Here is a 17542-nt window from a genome sequence, read left to right as displayed (position 1 = left end):
ACTGACCAGAATCATGTAGACAATCCTTGCTACCTCTGGCGGATAGTTGGAGGTGACATTTAATATAAACACACTGAGAGAAAACATACAAGGAAAACTGAGAAATACTAATTTATAACAATTAACAGCTGTTATATTCACAATAAAACAAAGAGTACAGACATTGACACTGCATAGCATTATGGCCCAACTGATGTAGTAAGTTATCAATCTTAATTTCACAATAAGTCTCTCCCTCCATTCACAGAAGTATCACTTAGTATTTACCCTAAATGCTGGTGAGTAAATTAATACCAAAATACAGGATATGCAATTGGATGAAACAAGATTACAATCACTTCCCTGATCGCACATCTACTCCCTGTATTCACCCCTGGAGGAGAGAGATTAGACTGTCCCCCACGTAAACAACAATACATCTTCTCCAATCAGAACATTAACTCAAGACTTATTTGTATAAGTACATAATATTATATGATGACAATATATTAGAAATTACAGTGAACCAATATAATTCACATTAAATACAAAAAATAAACAAATTTCAACAGACTTACATCATTTATACCTTTCATTGAAAACCAAACCGCTCTTACAACGATGACTGATATAAAAAGAACATACAGCACACATCTTAGTATATTAACAGCACGTAAATACATAGCCATATGTAGGGTTGCCATATGTGAACATTAAAAAAAGAGGACGTTCCAGAAATCCCCCGGCCTGGCACACACTTTGGCGCTATGTAACCTTGATGCAGCCGTGACCGTTTTATGCTCTGGAAAAGTACAACAAATCGTAAGCACTAGATGTGGCACCAAGCGACAAACCCACAACAAAGAATAAGATCAAACACTGTCACTGCAGGTTAAAGACTGGCTAACAACCGGTCACCGTCACAGTTGTCAACACACGTAATTAATATAGCGAAAGTGGCTAGATTATGGTTGAAAATTGCTAAAATGCCTTAAATGCAGGACAAGAAAATGCTACAGTGTAAAAAAAGCCATAAGAAAAGAATGGTATACTTTCAACATTTCATTAATGGCTGTAATAGCACTAAATACAAAAAAAAAAAAATATAATAATGCGCGTGGCTGAAGAACAAGGAAAAGCAGTACATGGCACTACAGGCTAGCCCAAAAACTGCTTGCAGCTAAGTTGACAACACCGTACAGGCGTACACGTGACTTATCAGCTGACGAAAACTGAACGAGATCTCTACGGTTTCCGCCTCCCCTCTCTCACAGTCTCTCTCTCGTCATTACAGTTTCATGTTTTTTCCGTGGAGAAAATGATGGAAGCTGAAATTCCGGACTGTGGAAGAATTTTAAAAATTACTTCCGGATGAAGATTTCGAGACCTAAATGGAGGACATGTCCGGGAAAATACGGACGTATGGCAACCCAAGCCATATGTAACAATGTGTGTGTGTGTGTGTGTGTCCATCCAAAACATTGTTTAAACAACAAAACAAGAAGAACAACAAGTTTTCTATACTAATCAATGCATGAAATTACTTTAATAATAATGTATGTAAATTGACCATATTTATCATTTGTTGCAGAATGATGAACGGCAGATGAGGTGAACACGTTAACGTTGCAGTAAGTCGCCTGGCCAAGAGACACTTCACCACCACCACCACCACCAACATGACGATTATGAGGGAGGAAGACTTGGAAATCGCTATCAAGGTCAGAAATGTTTTGTTGACACGAGTTGTAAAAATAACTTTGTGATTGTAATAATGGGTTTTACTGTTTATTGTAATTTGGATATGTGTTTTTGTTGTCTTCACAGTATTATTATGTGCGTGGATATTATTATACAAAGGTTAGGTTAGGTTATGTTGGGATACATTAGCTTATATATGGTAAAGCTAGCATTAAAATACTATGACACAAATTAACTATACCTTGTCCATCATTGCTCGAGATTTTCGTTCATTTGCACCAAATTTCTTCATACTTGATGAAACAGGATGAAAATGTTAACGCCCGTATTATTAAACATCTTCCCTTGAAGAGGTTCATCGTGTTTCAACCAGAGTTTTAAACTAAATGAGTCCTGAGGGACACCGCAGTATAGTGCGGGGTGGTGTGGCGGTAAAATGAACCACTTCCAATACTATAAATTAATTTATAATTTTGGAATTAGTTAATCTTACGGCCACACCACCCCGTTAAGTACTGTACTGCAGTGTCCCTCAGGACTCATTTAGTTTAAAACTGGTTGAAACACGACGACCCTTTTCAAGGGAAGATGTTGTTTAATAATACCGGCGTAAACCTCTACTTCACTTATTAATAATTCGTATCATATATCATTAGTTAAATCTTGTCACAACGCAATATTTAAGATGTAGAATGCCAAGTTAGTGGATAAAGTATTTAATAATCTGCTCGTGGGTGTGAGAAATGTTTTTGTTGGTTAAGTACCACAGAGCTGACATCTGTTGAGAGTTGATGTCGAGATTAGTGAAACTCCCTCTAAGTCCAGTGACTGTTCCCCTGAGCGTTTTACCTCCCTCCCGGACTGGGCGTATTTATATCAAGTTTTATCATTTATATAAATTATTTAATATATCCAGCCACACAAACTGTAGTACATTACCTATTGTGTTATTTGTTTGGTATTATTTGTTTCTGTTTGCTTTGCTTGATACAAAACAAAGAAATAATGAAAAGACTTCAGTTGAAAGCGAAATTCATCTTTGACTTCGACCTTTTATGACAAATATTTAAAAAATTCTAACATCCTCTCTGAAGTGCTGATGCCTTGAAATAATTTGCATTTTGATAGTCCAGATATTTAACATTATTTTAGAGAATAACAGGTCTGCTTACTGATTGTGAACGCATTTAGTTTGAATAAATGGACAGCTACGCGAAAATTTTCTTTGAACCAATCAGATACTTTTAGAGAAGAGGGGCGTGACTTACTGGCCAGGTTGGCGCGGAAATATACTATAGTGAGAGTACTGTTGTGAAGAAGGAACACTGAGTACAAGATCTACTTTTATTATTTTTTTTACATTTATTCCCTTCACCACTGATCGGCTCGTTAGCAGCTTGGGCGGTCGGTCACGTCTCTGTTATGCACTATTGGCAAGTACTGGGCATGCACTGGCTCCTGTATATATCGGAACCTGCTCCAGTGTTGGTCAAGTCTGGTCTTGAATGAGCTCACACTCGGTGCCGTCACAACACACACTGGAAGATTGTTCCAAGAGTTCACAACTCTCACTCCGAAAAAGTTCACCCTCACAGTTTTCTGTGCTTGTAATCTCTCTGGGTAGCTGAGGTTCCGTAGAGCAGACACCGGTCTGGTGGCCCTCCTTTGGACAGTTTCAATCAACTGGCAGTCTATAGCATATCTCGGGGACCAGACGGGGTACAGTACTCCAGGCGGGGAAGCACCTCACTCATGAAGATCATGACAGCGACGGACCATCCAGACATCTAAACGACCTTCTTATAAGACCTACTAGTTTCGTTGCCTGATTCACCTTCTCAAAATGGCCCGAGAACTTAAGTTCATTGTCGACATACACACCCAGGTCCTTTTCACATTCGGTCTCAATTAATGCAGTATCTTCGTCCTGTTGGTACATGTGATACGCCTCCTTACTTTTTTTTTTTACCGAAATAAGCTCACCCGGGCACAGGTCAAACGACCCACAACGGAGCCTGGGGCGAAAAAATAAGAACAGAAAGAAATTAAAAATAGAGAAGAAAAAGGTTATACTGTGTTAATCTACACCACGAAGATGCCGGAAAACCAGCCTTTTAAAGTGAGACAGATGGTATAAGTATGGAAACACAGAAGAAGGCAGAGCATTCCACAGTTCGGCTGTGTGAGGAAAAGAAGGATTTACTATAACGGGTTATTCTCGTGTGACCGACATCCACAGAGAAACGGTGGGCACCGCGGGCAAGACGTGTGTTACGAGCCCACGGTCTTGCCGGTGGTACACAAGATGCCAAATCCACCGAACATTGCCCGTTAAAGTACCTGTAAAAGAGAGAGAGTGAAGCAACATTGCGGTGAAGAGAAAGGGAAGAGAGAATGTCGACTAAAGGAGGAGAGTTAATAAGACGAAATGCCTTTGATTCCACCCTATCTAACAGTTGGACAGAAGAAGAACCACCCCAGATATTAGAGCAGTACTCCAAGTTAGGACGAATGAATCCCTTATATACTTGGAGCAACTGCTCAGGAGTGAAGTACCTACGGCATCTGTATAGCATTCCCAACTTCCGGGAGGCAGCTTTAGCTATATTAAAGATGTGTGATTTCCAGGACATATTGGAGGAAATGGTGAGGCCTAGCATATTTATTTCAGAATTTGGCAGAATGATCGCGTCCTGAAATGTAATTGGTGGGAGATCATCTAATTTAGAAAGTGTAATTGGTAAATACTGAGTTTTATTACTATTGAATTTAACCAAGTTTCTACCTCCCCATTCAGAGATGCTGCACAGATCCACATTGATAGAAGTAATGATATCAGCTCTAGAAACAGATCTAGTTTGAGAGTTAGGAGGAAGGGGAAAATGTGAAGAAGAGTGAAGAGTAGAATCATCAGCGTAAGAATGGATAGAATTAGTTGTAGTGTAAAGTAAATCATTGATGAAAAGAAGGAAGAGAGTAGGTGAAAGAACAGAACCCGGTGGGACACCACTATATTGGAAGAGAAAGAGCGAGAGATCGATCCCTCAACAACAACTGTCATGGATCGGTTCTCAAGGAAGCTAAAGATTAGAAAACAAAGTGAGGGAGAGAAACCAAAAGAGGGAAGTTTAGAAAGCAAAGACTTAAGCCATACCCTGTCAAATGCTTTGGAGATGTCGAGGGCCACCACGAAAGTTTCCCCACGAAGTGCATCCTTTTGCACTTCGTGACATGGAATCTTAGCAGCCATTTCTTAGACCATCTTAAAGATCACAGAGATCTTTCTGTAGCTCTTCACAGTCCGCTTGTTTCTTAATTTACCTAAATAACTTGGCAACGTCCACAAACATTTGTATGGAGGAATGTACAGCTTCTGGCTTGTCATTAATGGAACAAACAAACAACAACAGGCTCAGTGCACTGCCCTGTTACCCTGCTAGTGAGAGTACTATTGTGAAGTGAGAAACATTGAGTACACGATCTAGTGAGAGTACTATTGTGAAGTGAGAAACACTTGAGTACACGATCTAGTGAGAGTAATATTGTGAAGTGAGAAACACTGAGTACACGATCTAGTGAGAGGACTATTGTGAAGGAGAAACACTGAGTACACGATCTAGTGAGAGTACTATTGTGAAGTAAGAAACACTGAGTACACGATCTAGTGAGAGGACTATTGTGAAGGAGAAACACTTGGGTACACGATCTAGTGAGAGTACTGTTGTGAAGGAGAAACACTTGAGTACACGATCTAGTGAGAGTACTGTTGTGAAGGAGAAACACTTGAGTACACGATCTAGTGAGAGTACTATTGTGAAGTGAGAAACACTGAGTACACGATCTAGTGAGAGTACTGTTGTGAAGGAGAAACACTTGAGTACACGATCTAGTGAGAGTACTGTTGTGAAGGAGAAACACTTGAGTACACGATCTAGTGAGAGTACTATTGTGAAGTGAGAATACCAGGAATGACAGTACTGGTTCAACACAGCAGCTTTAAGAAAATCACAACATTTTATAAGACTTCTTCCTTTCCACTGAGAATAATGGGAGTGAAAAGTAGCACTGAAGTGTTATTTTCACCGAGACAAATACTGTGGTAGGCGCTTGTAAATAGTGACATTGTTAAATTAAGTTAAATAAGCTATGTGTGAGGTGAAGCATAAGAGGTGGTGTGGGGTGAGGCATAAGAGGTGGTGTGAGGTGAGGCATAAGAGGTGGTGTGGGGTGAGGCATAAGAGGTGGTGTGCGGTGAGGCATGGCATGTGTAGGTAAAGAGTTTAGTGTTGTACTAAGTGATGGTATTTACGTACTCGAATCACGGGGAAATTCTCTCCCTCCCATCTCATGATTAACCACTCTAACGTTACATGGAGGAGGTTTGGTTAGTTTAAGGTTAGGTTTGGTGAAGTTAAGGTTGGTTAGTTCAGTTTAGGTTTAGGTTAGGTTAGGTTTGGTTAGTTTAAGGTTAGGTTTGGTTATGTTAAGTTAGGTTAGGTTTGGTGAAGTTAAGGTTGGTTAGTTCAGTTTAGGTTTAGGTTAAGTTTGGTTTGGTTAGTTTAAGGTTAGGTTTGGTGAAGTCAAGGTTGGTTAGTTCAGTTTAGGTTTAGGTTTGGTTAGTTTAAGGTTAGGTTTGGTTATGTTAAGTTAGGTTAGGTTTGGTGAAGTTAAGGTTGGTTAGATCAGTTTAGGTTTAGGTTTGGTTAACTTAAGGTTAGGTTTGGTTAAGTAAGATTTTTTAGTTTAAGTTTAGGTTAAGGTTTGGTTAGGTGAGGTTAGGTTAAGTTAGGCTAGGTTTGGTTAAGTTACGTTGGTTAAGTTAGGTTTGATTAGTTTACGGTTGGGTTAGGTTAGGTTAAGGTTTAGTTCGTTTAAGGTTAGTTAAGTTTAGTGGAGGTTAGTTTAGGTCGAATTAACTTAGCGTTAAGTTAGGCTAGTTAAAATTTGGCTAGATTAGCATAAGGTTAGGTTAGGTTGGTTAGGTTAGGTTAGGGTGGTTAACCTTGAAAGTGAAATAAACTTGGGGTTTAATCTTCTCTACATAAGATCACGCTGTATGTACTTGGTGGGTCCAGGGGTCCAGATATATGAAGTAATTTATATTAACAAAGAATAAATTGTGTATAGATGTGTAAAGTTTACCATAGGCGCCGGGAAGAGTGATTCCCGGGTTGAGATGGTAACATAGTGTAGTGTAGTAGTGTGGTCAGTAGTCCCCAATGACTCGTCTTCCCTCCCACAACACTCGTATGAATCATTCGTTACGCTGTGATTTAGTTTGATGCAACAATTTGTTAATTAATGTGTTGATATATATACCTGTAGAAGGGTTAAGGTTGCCGGAGAGAGAGAGAGAGAGAGAGAGAGAGAGAGAGAGAGAGAGGTTTAATGCATTGTCCTTGAGAGACAGTGAAGTTACCATGTAGGCTAATTCACATTTGTATCATTGGTCGTCAATCTTTGTAACAAATGTCATCTCAAATACTTGTTGGAGATCACCTTCATATTAAACAACTTCTCCAAAAGCTACCTGGGGGCTATGTTAGGTGGATGTTTAATCATCAGGTGACATAATCTAGGGTGGCTGATCACGTTTTTTAAATGATTTAAGCACACACACACACACACACACACACACATACATACAAACAACAAGCTATACTAAGAGCCACATACTAACATAAAACTTGACGTTGAATAGAGGGTTATAAACATGATGGCATCTGCCCCGCGAGGTAAACAAACCGCAACGAACAACCGGTGGAGTAGTGTGGTGTATCAGGTGAGGTCCCACTCTCTTACACCGCCAGAAGCTACTGACCAGTCTCCTTCCCACCCTGGACCAACACCGAGTTCCTAACGGTATATCTTCTTCTTCCTTTCCTGTAGTTATGATACCTGAATGTACAGTAGTGAGGGCTTGTGTACAATAGTAAGGGCTTGTGTATAATAGTAAGGGCTTGTGTATAATAGTAAGGGCTTGTGTACAATAGTAAGGGCTTGTGTATAATAGTAAGGGCTTGTGTATAATAGTAAGGGCTTGTGTACAATAGTAAGGGCATGTGTACAATAGTAAGGGCTTGTGTACAATAGTAAGGGCTTGTGTACAATAGTTAGGGCTTGTGTACAATAGTTAGGGCTTGTGTACAATGGTAAGGGCTTGTGTATAATAGTAAGGGCTTGTGTACAATAGTAAGGGCTTGTGTATAATAGTAAGGGCTTGTGTATAATAGTAAGGGCTTGTGTACAATATAGGGCTTGTGTACAATAGTAAGTAAGGCTTGTGTACAATAGTAAGGGCTTGTGTACAATAGGTTGTGTGCAATAGTAAGGGCTTGTGTACAATAGTTAAGGGTGTATAATATTTAGGGCTTGTATACAATAGTTAGGGCTTGTGTACATAGTAAGGGTTTGTGTATAATAGTTAGGGCTTGTGTACAATAGTAAGGGCTTGTGTATAATAGTTAGGGCTTGTGTACAAGAGTTAGGGCTTGTGTACAATAGTTAAGGTTCGTTTATAATAGTTAGGGCTTGTGTACAATAGTTAGGGCTTGTGTACAATAGTTAGGGCTTGTGTAATAGTTAGGGCTTGTGTACAATTATGTACGTAGTAAGGGCTTGTGTTTTGTGGGTGGGGCTTGTGTACAATAGTTAGGGCTTGTTTATAATAGTTGGGGCTTGTGTGTACATCAGTAAGGGCTTGTGTATAATAGTAAGGGCTTGTGTACAATAGTAAGGGCTTGTGTATAATAGTAAGGGCTTGTGTGCAATAGTAAGGGCTTGTGTACAATAGTAAGGGCTTGTGTACAATAGTAAGGGTTTGTGTATAATAGTTAGGGCTTGTGTACAATAGTAAGGGCTTGTGTATAATAGTTAGGGCTTGTGTACAAGAGTTAGGGCTTGTGTACAATAGTTAAGGTTCGTTTATAATAGTTAGGGCTTGTGTACAATAGTTAGGGCTTGTGTACAATAGTTAGGGCTTGTGTACAATAGTTAGGGCTTGTGTACAATAGTAAGGGCTTGTGTACAATAGTTAGGGCTTGTGTTTAATAGTTAGGGCTTGTGTACAATGATTAGAAACCCCATTTATAATAGATTTAGGGCTTGTATGTACACAATAGTTAGGGCTTAATATTACAATGGTAGGGCTTGTGTACAATAGGTTGGGTTCATTTATAAATAGTTAGGGCTTGTGTGTACAATAGTTTAGGGCTTATTATGTATAATTAGGGCTTGTGTGCAATAGTTGGGGCTTTGGTAACACCAATAGTTAGGGCTTGTGTGCAATAGTTAGGGCTTGTGTACAATAGTTAGGGCTTGTGTACAATAGTTAGGGCTTGTGTACAATAGTAAGGGCTTGTGTACAATAGTAAGGGCTTGTGTACAATAGTTAGGGCTTGTGTACAATAGTAAGGGCTTGTGTACAATAGTTAGGGCTTGTGTACAATATTTAAGGTTCGTGTACAATAGTAAGGGCTTGTGTACAATAGTTAAGGTTCGTGTATAATATTTAGGGCTTGTATACAATAGTTAGGGCTTGTGTACAATAGTACCGGCTTGTGTATAATAGTTAGGGCTTATGTACAATAGTTAGGACTTGTGTATAATAGTTAGGACTTGTGTATAATAGTTTGGGCTTGTGTATAATAGTTATGGCCTGTGTACAATAGTATGCCTTCATTGTCAATATTTATAAGATCAAGGGAGACCGGTCAGACTGTGGCAACTACCGTGGGATCTCGCTGCTGTTAGTAGCTGGCAAGATTATTGCCCGAGACCTCCTAAACAGACATCTTCCTGAGGCGGAAAACTTCCTCCCAGAATCTCAATGTGGCTTTAGTCCGTCACATGGCACCACTGACATGATCTATGTGCCCGCCAGATACAGGAAGAGTGCAGAGAACAGCGTCGTGACCTGTACATAGCCTTCATTGACCTAACCAAGGCCTTCACCCTGGTCAACATGAAAGCCCTCTGTTGGACCCTCAGCTGTTATAGCTGCCCACCAAAATTCATCACCATTGTAAGGCAACTCCATTAAAGTATGAACGGAAGTGTCCTTCACAATGACACCCAGTATGAGTTGTTCCCCATCCAAACGGGGGTAAAACAAGAAAGTGAACTGGCACCAACTCTCTTTTCCGTTTTCTTGGCTGCCTCCCTTACGCGTGCCAGTGACAATATAGCCGGTGGGGTGGACTTCGAGTACCAGATGAAGGGTCTTTTCAACATAAATGACTCCAGGCAGGAACAAAGGTGTCAGCAGCTTCCATTACTGAACTTCAGTATGCAGACGACTTCACCCGTGTCACTCACACTGAACGCGACCTACAGGAGATCCTGAACACCTAGGCAGATGGTATGCACACATCAGCCTTGAGGTGAAGGTATGTAAAACTCGGATTCTCTTTCAGCCTGCCCCTGATTTAGCCACACCTCCACCATCCATCCAACTTAACAGTACTACCTTGTCTAATGTTACCCACTTTCGGTATCTCGCCTCCCACTTCTCCACCACTGCGGACATCAATGAAGAGATTCAACATCGGATCAGAGGTGTATCTCAAGCCTTTGGCAGCCTCCGTACCCGTGTCTTCAGCTGTAGGGAGCTGAAATTATCTACAGAGTTACACGAATGTCGAGCAATGGTCCTCCCCACCCTGCTATATGGCAGCGAGACGTGGGCCACATACAGGAGGCACCTGGAGGCACTTGTAAACTTTCACTAACGTAGTCTACGTTCCACCCTCCGAATTCGCTGGGAAGACAAGAGAACAAATGCCAGTATTCTCGCTGACACCAACTGCAGGAGCATCGAGGCTACCATTATCCATGAACAACTACGCTGGACTGGCCATGTTACCTGCATGGACGACAGTAGAATGCCAAAGCAGCTATTTTACGGTCATCTAACGAATAGTAAACGTAATGATGGTGGGCAACTGAAAAGGTATAAGGAAAGTCTAAAGACAAACCTGAAATCGTGCCAAATTGTCCCCCTCACCTGCCACACCGTAACACTTGGAGGAGCACCACACGAGGTGTAAATACTTTCGAGATAGCCTGACTGCATACCGAGGCAGACAAGCGCCAACTCCGGAATGACGCCACCCATCCCGCACTAGATGTATCCCTCCACACGTGCAACATCTGTGGACAGCACTGCCTGTCCCGTATTGACCTCTTTTGGTCACCTCAGAACTCACCAACAAAGGTAACACCCTTAATAACTCATATCATTGTATCATAGCTCGATTATTGTCATACTCGATTCAGAGTGACAGCAAAGTATGGGTGGGGGTGTTGGTGTATTGGCGGGGGTGTTGGGAGTGTAGAATGTGTGTTGCAGTGTTGTATTGTATGGCGGGTCATGTCCTCGGCAGCCACTTAAGACGGTAATGATGGCGGGGACCAGCGGGGAAAAAGGTGGTTACTGTCCTGTGAGAAATGTCCAACCTCATGCTTCCCTCCCTCCCCAACCCCCCCCGTACCCGCCCTTACAGTTATCCCCTCCTTCCTTCCATCCCTCTTCTTCCCCACCCTTACTCCCTCCCTTCCTCCCCTCCCTCCCTTTCCCCCCTCCCTCCCTACCCTTACTCCTCCCCTCCCTCGGTTCCCACCCTTCCCTCCTCTCACCCTCACCACCCTCACTTCCTCCTTCCTTTCTTCCTCTCCACCCTTACTGCCTCTTTTCTTCCCTCCCTCATCCTCCCCACCCTTACTCCCTCCTCGCCCCTTATTCCCTCCCCCCTAGCCTAACACATCAATTCAAACGCACTAACTACTCTCACTTCCCCTTTATCTTCGTTTCCTCGTATGTTGCTCTTATCTTCTCTTGATTTTCTCTCCATATTTTTTTCCACTTTATTATGTTTTCATATCTTTTCCTCCTCCTCCATTTCCTGCTCTTTGTCTTCTCCACTTTGTTATTTCTATCTCCCCCTCGTTCTCCATCATCTCCCCCTCGTTCTCCATCATCTCCACCACTGGTCCCTGTCTGCTCCATCGCCTTCGGACATATTAACAGGACGAGGTGGGAACAGTTAGCAGGTGGCGGCCGTCGGGCATGATGTGGTGACCAGCACACGATGCGTTGACAATGACTCCCACTGAGCTGAGGTGCGTTGACGGTGACCCCCACTGAGCTGAAGTGCGTTGACGGTGACCCCCCACTGAGCTGAGGTGCGTTGAAGACCCCCACTGAGCTGAAGTGCGTTGACGGTGACTGAATGACCCCCACTGAGCTGAAGTGACGGTGACTCCCATTGAGCTGAGGTGCATTGACGGTGACCCCCACTGAGCTGAAGTGCGTTGACGGTGACTCCCACTGAGCTGAGGTGCGTTGACGGTGACCCCCACTGAGCTGAAGTGCGTGACCCCCACTGAGCTGAGGTGCGGTGACGGTGACCCCCGCTGAGCTGAGGTGCGTTGACGGTGACGCCCACTGAGCTGAGGTGCGTTGACGGTGATTTCCACAGAGGGGCGTTGATGGTGACTTCCACTAAGGTGCGTTGACGGTGACCCCACTGAGCTGAGGTGCGTTGACGATGACTTCCACAGAGGGCGTTGATGGTGACTTCCACTGAGGTGCGTTGACGGTGACCCGCACTGAGCTTAAGTGTGACGGTGACCCCGCTGAGCTGAGGTGCGGTGACGGTGACCCCCACTGAGCTGAGGTGCGTTGACGGTGACTTCCACAGAGGGCGTTGATGGTGACTTCCACTGAAGTGCATTGACAGTGACCCCCACTGAGCTGGTGCGTTGACGGTGACTTTCACTGAGCTGAGTGACGTGAGCCTGACCCCACTGAGCTGAGGTGCGTTGACGGTAACCCCACTGAGCTGAAGTGTTGACGGTGACCCCCACTGAGCTGAGGTGCGTTGACGGTGACCCCACTGAGCTGAAGTGCGTTGACGGTGACTCCCATTGAGCTGGGGTGCATTGACGGTGACCCCCACTGAGCTGAAGTGCTTGACGGTGACCACTGAGCTGAGGTGCGTGACGGTGACCCCACTGAGCTGAAGTGCGCTGACGGTGACCCCACTGAGCTGAGGTGCGGTGACGGTGAGCTGAGCTGAGGTGCGTTGACGGTGACGCCCACTGAGCTGAGTGCGTTGACGGTGATTTCAGAGGGGCGTTGATGGTGACTTCCACTAAGGTGCGTTGACGGTGACCCCCACTGAGCTGAGGTGCGTTGACGATGACTTCCACAGAGGGGCGTTGATGGTAACTTCCACTGAGGTGCGTTGACGGTGACCCGCACTGAGCCTGTGACGGTGACCCCCGCTGAGCTGAGGTGCGGTGACGGTGACCCCACTGAGCTGAGGTGTTGACGGTGACTTCCAGAGAGGGCGTTGATGGTGACTTCCACTGAAGTGCATTGACGGTGACCCCCACTGAGCTGAGTGCGTTGACGGTGACTTTCACTGAGCTGAGGGAGGTGACGATGACCCCACTGAGCTGAGGTGCGGTGACGGTGACCCCACTGAGCTGAGGTGCGGTGACGGTGACCCCAGTGAGCTGAGGGGTGACAGTGACCCCACTGAGCTGAGGTGCGGTGACGGTGATCCCCACTGGAGCTGAATCGTGTTGACGGTGACCCCCACTGAGCTGAGGGCGGTGGATGACCCCACTGAGCTGAGGTGTGGTGACGGTGACCCCGCTGAGCTGAGGTGCGTTGACGGTGACTTTCACTGAGCAGAGGTGCGTTGATGGTGACCCCCACTGAGCTGAAGTGTGTTGACGGTGACCCCGCTGAGGTGTGGTGACGGTGACCCCACTGAGCTGAGTGCGTTGACGTGACTTCCACAGAGGGGCGTTGATGGTGACTTCCACTGAGGTGCGTTGACGGTGACTCACTGAGCTGAAATGCGGTGATGGTGACCCCGCTGAGCTGAGTTGGCGGTGACTTTCACTGAGCTGAGGTGCGTTGATGGTGACTTCCAGAGAGGGCGTTGATGGTGACTTCCACTGAGGTGCGTTGACGGTGACCCCACTGAGCTGAGGTGCGTTGACGGTGACTTTCACTGAGCTGAGGTGCGGTGACGATGACCCCACTGAGCTGAGGTGCGTTGACGGTGACCCCCACTGAGCTGAGGTGCAGTGACGATGACCCCCACTGAGCTGAGGTGCGTTGACGGTAACCCCCAGCTGGGGTGCGGTGATGGTGACCCCCACTGAGCTGGGTGCAGTGACGATGACCCCACTGAGCTGAGGGCGTTGACGGTGACCCCACTGAGCTGAGGTGCAGTGACGGTGACCCCACTGAGCTAAAGTGTGTTGACGGTGACCCCACTGAGCTGAGGGTGGTGACGATGACCCCCACTGAGCTGAGGTGCAGTGCCGGTGACTGAGCTGAGGTGCGTTGACGGTGACCACTGAGCTGAGGTGCCGACGGTGACTTCACTGAGCTGGAGGTGCGTTGATGTGTGACCCCCACTGAGCTGAGCTGAGGTGTGTTGACGGTGACCCCACTGAGGTGAGAGGTGTTGACGGTGACTTCACAGAGGGGCGTTGATGGTGACTACCACTGAGGTGCGTTGACGGTGACCCCAGTGAGCTGAAGTGCTGTGGCGGTGACCCCGCTGAGCTGAGGTGCATTGACGTTGACCCCCACTGAGCTGAGGTGTTGACGGTGACCCGCTGAGCTGAGGTGCATTGACGGTGACCCCACTGAGCTGGGGTGCGTTGATGGTAACCCCACTGAGCTGAGGTGCGGTGACAGTAACACCCACTGAGCTGAGGTGCATTGACGGTGACTTTCACTGAGCTGAGTGCGTTGACGGTGACCCCACTGAGCTGAAGTGTGTTGACGGTGACCCCACTGAGCTGAGGTGCGGTGACGGTGACCCCCACTGAGCTCAGGTGCGGTGACAGTAACACCCGCTGAGCTGAGGTGCGATGACGGTGACCCCCGCTGACCTGAGGTGCTTTGACGGTGACCCCCGCTGAGCTGAAGTGCGTTGACGGTGACTCCCACTGAGCTGAGTTGCGTTGACGATGACTCCTACTGAACTGAGGTGTGTTGACGGTGATTTCCATTGACCTGAGGTGTGTTGACGGTGACCCCCACTGAGGTGCGTTGACTTTGGCTCCCCCATTGTAAAGATGATGTTGCAAATTATTCAATAAAATACAAAGTAAAAACAAATATCGCAAGTAACGATAACAACAACAACAGTTGAGACTAACGGACAATACAAGGAACTGTGGACGGAGCTACTTGGGCAGAGGCGAGGTGGAGCTACTTGGGTAGAGGCGAGGTGGAGCTACTTGGGTTGAGGCGGGGTGGAGCTACTTAGGTAGAGGCGAGGTGGAGCAACTTGGGTAGGAACGAGGTGGAGCTACTTGGGCAGAGGCGAGGTGGAGCTACTTGGGCAGGGGCAGGTGGCTACTTGGGTAGAGGCGAGGTGTTTGGGCAGGGCAGGGTGGAGCTTGGGCACGGGGCTGGGGGCGGGGTGGAGCTACTTGGGCAGGGGGGGGTGGAGCTACTTGGGTAGGGGCAGGGGTGGAGCTACTTGGGCAGGGGGCGGGGTGGAGCTACTTAGGTAGGGGCGGGGTGGAGCCACTTAGGTAGGGGCAGGTGGAGCTACTTGGGTAGAGAGGCGAGGTGGAGCTACTTGGGCAGGGCAGGGTGGAGCTACTTGGGCAGGGGCGGGGTGGAGCTACTTGGGCAGGGACGGGTGGAGCTACTTGGCCAGGGACGGGGTGGAGTTACTTAGGTAGGGGCGGATGGAGCTACTTAGGTAGGGGGGGTGGAGCTACTTGGGCATGGGCGGGTGGAGCTACTTGGGCAGGACGGGTGGAGCTACTTGGGTAGGGGCGGGGTGGAGCTACTTGGGTTGGGGCGGTGGAGCTACTTGGGCAGGGGCGGGGTGGAGCTACTTGGGTTGGGGCGGGGTGGAGCTACTTGGGCGTACCGAAGCAGACAAGCGCCAACGCGGGAAAGACGCTGCCGCCGAACCCTCGCCAACATCTGTGGACGGTCTTGCCGGTCCCGTATCGGCCTCTTGTGTCACCTCAGAGCTTAATAACTCATATCATTGTATCATAGCTGGATGATCATCATACTCGATTCCGAGTGCCAGCAAAGTAGTAGTATAATTGGTCTTACTTTAATGTGGACATGGATCTGGGTCGGTCGGCTAGTATAGTCTTTATTCTCACCCACTGGTCACCTAGTTCAACTTGATTCAGTTTTATCCAAACTCGTACACTTATTTCCTTTTCACTCAGTTAACTGAAGGGGTCAAGTATAGTCTCTGACTGATTTTCTTTACAAATATATTCTCTAATTAATATATACAGAGACTGCCGTGAGTATGACCCTGCCTATAGTAATTGGCGATACGTCTTTACTGGGTCACGGCCTGTTAAAAACTGTCTAGATCTCGACACAAGCGCTTGAGAGGAGCGCTCGAGAATACGAGGTATGACTCGAGATTATGAGGTATTTCTCGAGATTACGAGGTATGATTCGAGATTACAAGGTATGACACAAGATTACGAGGTATGACTCAAGATTACGAGGTATGACTCAAGATTATGAGGTATGACTCAAGATTACGAGGTATGACTCAAGATTGCGAGGTATGATTCAAGTTTACGAGGTATGACTCAAGATTACGAGGGATGATTCAAGATTACGAGGTATGACTCAAGATTACGAAGGATGACTCAAGATTACGAGGTATGATTTCAAGATTACGAGGTATGACTAAAGTTTATGAGGTATGACTCAATATTACGAGGTGTGACTCAAGGTTACGAGGTATGACTCAAGATTACGAGGTATGACTCAATATTACGAGGTATGACTCAAGATTACGAGGGATGACTAAAGTTTACGAGGTATGACTCAAGATTACGAGGTATGACTCAAGATAACGAGGTATGACTCAAGATAACGAGGTATGACTCAAGATAACGAGGTATGACTCAAGATTACGAGGTATGACTCAAGATTTTGAGGTATGACTCAAGATTACGAGGTATGACTAAAGTTTACGAGGTATGACTCAAGATTACGAGGTATGACTCAAGATTACGAGGTATGACTCAAGATTACGAGGTATGACTCAATATTGCGAGGTATGGCTCGATATTACGAGGTATGACTCAAGATTACGAGGTATGACTCAAGATTACGAGGTATGACTCAATATTACGAGGTATGGCTCAAGTTTACGAGGTATGACTAAAGTTTACGAGGAATGACTCAATATTACGAGGTATAACTCAAGACTACGAGGTATGATTAAAGTTTACGAGGTATGACTCAAGATTACGAGGTATGACTAAAGTTTACGAGGTATGACTAAAGTTTACGAGGAATGACTCAATATTACGAGGTATGATTCAAGTTTACGAGGAATGACTCAAGTTTACGAGGTATGACTAAAGTTTACGAGGAATGACTCAATATTACGAGGTATGACTCAAGATTACGAGGTATGACTCAAGATTACGAGGTATGACTAAAGTTTAAGAGGTATGACTCAAGATTACGAGGTATGACTCAAGATTACGAGGTATGACTAAAGTTTACGAGGTATGACTTAAGATTACGAGGTATGATTCAAAATTACGAGGTATGACTAATCCTTGCATAATATACTCGTATGGTTTTCATTATAGAGAGCCCGGGATACCAATTGGGCGGTCTACGACGCAATATCGGTAAATCTCCTACGCAATATCAATCATACTATATTAGTTACGAAAATATTAATGTCATATACCGAGGTATACTTTGCTGATAGCTAAATTTAAATAATATTGTGATGGCGTCATACAGTAGTAGTAGTAAGTGTGTGTGTGTTATAAAATGTTTATATATTATATAAATATCTGTTATATAAAT

At 45.4% G+C, this 17542-nt stretch overlaps 1 protein-coding gene across 1 annotated transcript in view; it reads left to right on the top strand.

Moving 5' to 3' along the window:
- Positions 1-1574: 1574 nt before the first annotated feature.
- Positions 1575-17542, top strand: part of LOC121859667 (ras-related protein Rab-23-like) — a gene marked incomplete at its 3' end in the record, with an annotated part of 37719 nt that continues 21751 nt past the window's right edge. Inside the window, 1 exon segment of the mRNA XM_042356590.1 lies at positions 1575-1700. Coding sequence (XP_042212524.1) covers positions 1668-1700 — 33 coding nt within the window.

Source organism: Homarus americanus, unplaced genomic scaffold (genome assembly GCF_018991925.1).
Source record: "Homarus americanus isolate GMGI-L3 unplaced genomic scaffold, GMGI_Hamer_2.0 scaffold16572, whole genome shotgun sequence".
Lineage (NCBI taxonomy): Eukaryota > Metazoa > Arthropoda > Malacostraca > Decapoda > Nephropidae > Homarus > Homarus americanus.
This window is presented reverse-complemented; position numbering and strand designations above follow the sequence as displayed.